Source organism: Pteropus vampyrus, unplaced genomic scaffold (assembly GCF_000151845.1).
Source record: "Pteropus vampyrus isolate Shadow unplaced genomic scaffold, Pvam_2.0 Scaffold644, whole genome shotgun sequence".
Lineage (NCBI taxonomy): Eukaryota > Metazoa > Chordata > Mammalia > Chiroptera > Pteropodidae > Pteropus > Pteropus vampyrus.
In genome coordinates this window covers 46,364-50,853 of record NW_011889425.1, presented here as the reverse complement: position 1 = coordinate 50,853, position 4,490 = coordinate 46,364, and the positions used below count along the sequence as shown (strand labels likewise).

The following is a 4,490-nucleotide window of genomic DNA, read 5'->3' as shown; positions in this document are numbered from 1 at the left end:
ACTCAAAAGCAGCTGCGATGTCCCGCTCAGTCCGAAGCAGGAAGGACAGCGAAGGCAGCCGGCGGGAGCTGCATCCTATTTGCAGGCGGCCATGCATTCTTGTTCTAGTCGGGCCTTCAACTGATCGAACGAGGCCCACCCGCATCAGGAAGGGCGGGCGCTTTCCACAGTCGGCCCGGTCAACACGCGTCCCATCTGCAGACATCTCGCAGACACGCCCGGAGTCACACTGGACCACGCGTTTGGGTGCCTTGGTCAAGGTGACACATTACGTTCCCTGTCACGGGAGGGTTCCACTGGCGCTGCTGTACTGCTCTGTGATGTTTTCCTAAGACGTGCAGTGTGCGGGACGCCCGCGTACGAACCCACACGGTACGGTTGCGAGTAAAATAAAGCTTCGGCTCCGTTTCTGTTTCGTGGGGGCAGAGTTCGCTCTTTTCTTCGTCACTGGCTGATGGACGTCGCGTCGAATGTGTTTCATTCTAGCCGCCCTCGGGAACCCATGACAGTGCCCTGACCTGTCCTTGTCGTTTCTAGCCCTGTGCGGAGGCTACGTGCGTGGGAAGAGCGGCACGGTCCTTTCTCCCGGATTCCCGGATTTCTACCCGAACTCTCTCAACTGCACCTGGACCATCGAGGTGTCCCACGGGAAGGGTGAGGAAGCACACGGAGCTCACACATCCGGAAATGACAGGATCCCGGGGTGGGGGGGACACTGCTGTACGAGCAGGAGACCCGGTTCCCTACGACCCTTCAGTGGCCGACCCTGATCTTTTATAAGATTTTTAAGAAAGACGGTCTTAAGTGGTGCTACAAGCGAAAGTATATTTCTTGTCTGATTCTGTTTATCAGATAACTGGGAACGTAAGCTTTAAAATTAGCCGTAATGGTAAGAAAAAGAGGCATAGATGGCACGCGATACGAATATTGATTAAATACGGGGAAATGAGAAGAACCGATCTGAACTTCTAGTTTCCGGGATAGACCTGGCTGGGGCCCCCTTTGGGCTGTCTGCTGCTCTGAGCTCCCCGTGTTCTTACGCGTGACACGTCACTTATCTTCACGTAATCCAGGCGTGACTCGGGGGCCGTTTTCATTAATTTCCCTCCGTATCCAGATATCTGAAGACCAGGAGAACTTGCACTCTGAAGGAAATGTACTTTATAGTCATTGGACTCGGACGGTACCACGAGTCTTTTCGTGTGACTAAACCTGTCATTTTTAAGGAGATGATTTGGAATTGTGATCACGTAAACGTTGGGTCGACTTTGTCTTTCCACTTGGAGCTGAACTTGGCTTGATGTTAGACGGACTGTTACATGCGCTGCATCCCACTGCGCCCTCCTGAGCACCTGTCGACACAGGCGCAGGTGCAGACGCAGACACAGACGCAGGTGCAGACGCAGACACAGATGCCAGTGCAGACACAGACGCAGACGTAGGTGTAGATGCAGACGCAGACGCAGGTGCAGATGCAGACACAGACGCAGGTGCAGACACAGACACAGGTGTAGATGCAGACACAAGTGTAGACACACACAGACACAGGTCTAGACGCAGACACAGATGCAGGTGCAGACGCAGACACAAATGCAGGTGTAGACGCAGACATAGACGCAGGTGCAGACACAGACGCAGGTGTAGACGCAGACACAAGTGTAGAAGCAGACGCAGGTGTAGATGCAGACACAGGTCTAGACGCAGACACAAGTGTAGACACAGACACAGGTCTAGACACAGACAAGGCCTCCATGTCTCTAAGCCCAGAAGAATTGTCCTCCAGCCGCCATTAACGTGCTCCCCTCCTCCCTCCCGGCCCCCAGGGGTTCAGATGATCTTCCATACCTTTCACCTGGAGAGCTCTCATGACTACCTGCTGGTCACGGAGGACGGGAGCTTTGCGGAGCCGGTGGCCCGGCTCACGGGCTCCGTGCTGCCGCACGCCGTGAAGGCCGGCCTGTTCGGGAACTTCACTGCCCAGCTGCGTTTCATCTCGGACTTCTCCATTTCCTACGAGGGCTTCAACATCACCTTCTCAGGTGCGCCTGTCTCTCCTGCTGTTGCTCACCTGCCTCTGGGAACAGTGTGTGTGTGTGCGTGTGTGTGTGTGCGCGTGCACACTTGTACGTGCGTGTGAGGGTTCGGGTAAGTAGCTGGCTGATGACAAGCATCAGTCAGGGGGGAGAGGAGGCAGAACCCCCTTAAACCAAGAAGGGAGGGATCGTCGGCCTGGCGTCCAGAAATGCCACCTTGCAGCTTCTCAAGGCAGAGTTTCTGTCACCGTGCTTTCCTGAAAAGCCTGCCACTCACCTCTTGCTTGTTATGAACTTTATCCGAATCCCTGGGACCCTGTTTTAACTGGGAGGCGTGCTCAGCGCCACTGTCCCCTGATAGCTTGGTCCCTGCCCCCCAGCGGAGGTCAGCGCTTGCACTGTGGACCCCCCGGGGGTGAAAAGTGTGAATGCACACAAGGAGGGTGAGTTTCAGCCACCGTTCCGGAATTAAGACGCTTTTCGCTTTAAAGTATAATACGTAGATAATGTTTGCAAAGGGTTCACGCTGCTCAGACGTTATCCATGTGGGTTTAATCGGAATGGTTTTATGAATGGTATTTTTTTTTTTTACAAATGAGAGAGTTACAGATACCTCGCTGCTCAAAGGCGCGGGAGGAGCTGAGCGAGGTGAACACAGCGCACAGCACCCCCCACCCCCACCCCCACCCCACCCCACCCCAGGCAGCGCCTCGGCCCCGCCCTGCCCAGGGAGGCGGCGGCCTGCCCCGCACTGATGCACATGGGTGCCCCCTGCTTTGGAAGAGAGTGCTCTGCCCCTCAGGCTCCGCAGCCCAGGCCTCATGTCAGCGTCCACGGTGGCGCTGGGTGATACCATGTGACCCAACAGGGCGCATTACGGACGCGGGGACAGTGAAGAGGAGGAGACTAAGCAGACAGGCGCCCCCCACGCTGACTCCCTGCCTTCCCACGGACGGCGACGGCGGAATAGCGGGCCGAGGCCGGGACAGTCGGGAAGGAGGCGCGTCCACACGGGCGGCCGTGGGCGTGTGGGCTCCGAGGCGCCAGGCGCAGCCGATGTCATTAGAGCCGACGTTTGGACGCTTTATCCCCAAATGCAGAAATGTGCCAGGCAGTGTTTTTCTTTTTCTTTCTTTAAAAATTATATAGCACCTTCTTCCTCAGTGGTTTACATAAACTGTCAATAGTTTGTAGAATATTTTTCATTACATTTCGATGAAACGTGCTTTATAGATTGAAAGCCGAGAAGGAAAACCGCTGTCTCTTACTGACGTGTGTGTCAGAGGTGAGACTGGGGACGATGTGCTTCCCACCACCGTCACCTTGGGGGTCTGTTTCACATTTCGGTTATTCAGTGCAGCTTTCAGAGGAGGACTGACCGATTTTAGAAATGAGAAATAGCGGTAAAATGATGTCCCACTATTAAAGTGAGTTTCGAAATGGGTCGTCTTACTTTATCGTATGTCTGTTTAAGAAGATGCCGAAGTCCGTGCCGTTTGTCCAATGCGAGCCCCACGGGCCGGGAAAACCATCCGCCCGGCCGGAAGCAGAGTTTGGGAAGGAAAGTCTGTGTTTCTGCATTTCGGTTCCTTTCTGAATGTCTGCTGATAACCGCTGCGTGTCCCCCGAACCCCCACGAGTCTGCTGTCTCTTCCGCCCCAGAGTACGACCTGGAGCCCTGTGACGACCCCGGCGTCCCTGCCTTCAGCCGCAGGTTCGGCTTCCGCTTCGGAGTGGGGGACACGCTGACGTTCGCCTGCTTCCCGGGGTATCGTCTAGAAGGTGCCGCCAAGCTGACGTGCCTGGGTGGGGGCCGCCGTGTGTGGAGTGCACCTCTGCCAAGGTGTGTGGGTAGGTGGTCACACGCTTTCATTTCATTCATCCGGTGGGGACAGGGCCCGGCGCGGTCAGGACCAGCGGGGAGGGCGGGAGCCGGGCTGCCGGGGCTGGGACCGGCCGGGGGTCTTACCTCAAGGTCGGCCCCTCTCAGCTCTGAAGCTCCACGAGTGAGCAAGGGGCAGGCTCAGGCACGTGTCAGGTGTATTTACGAAGGGGGAAACGTACTTAGACTTCACGTCTGGAAAGATAAAAGCTGGCAGCCACGCCCTGTGAACGCAGCGTTTGACGACGATGTGCATGAAAAGCACGGTCTCTCCTGGCACGGCGATGGCGACGATTTAAAACAGGGGCCGTTTCATTTCCTTCTGGTTTAACTCCTGGGTGACTGCGGCGGACACGTGAAGGCCACCTTAGCCTCTTCCGGTTGTTCCTGAGGGTTTCGAGAGGTCGTTCTGGGGGGCGAGGGGACCTCAGGTGCTGCAGCGCCAGGAGCTGTGCCGACGGGGGCAGCCGGGGGTGAGTCGGGGTCGTATTTATCTCCAAGGGGAACCGCGCTGCCCTTAGGAGTTAGCAGAGAGGGCAGAGGGCAGTGTCGCTCCGACGTGGCGTTTGCCTGCG

The 4,490-nt window shown here is 56.4% G+C and overlaps 1 protein-coding gene across 1 annotated transcript in view; it reads left to right on the top strand.

The window, feature by feature from the left end:
* The window catches only part of LOC111733815 (CUB and sushi domain-containing protein 1-like), a 49,256-nt gene that overhangs the window by 5,046 nt on the left and 39,720 nt on the right, over positions 1-4,490 (top strand). The window contains exons 3-5 of the mRNA XM_023525919.1: positions 538-654; positions 1,824-2,039; positions 3,696-3,884. Coding sequence (XP_023381687.1) covers positions 538-654; positions 1,824-2,039; positions 3,696-3,884 — 522 coding nt within the window. The remainder of the gene's footprint in view (positions 1-537; positions 655-1,823; positions 2,040-3,695; positions 3,885-4,490) is intronic.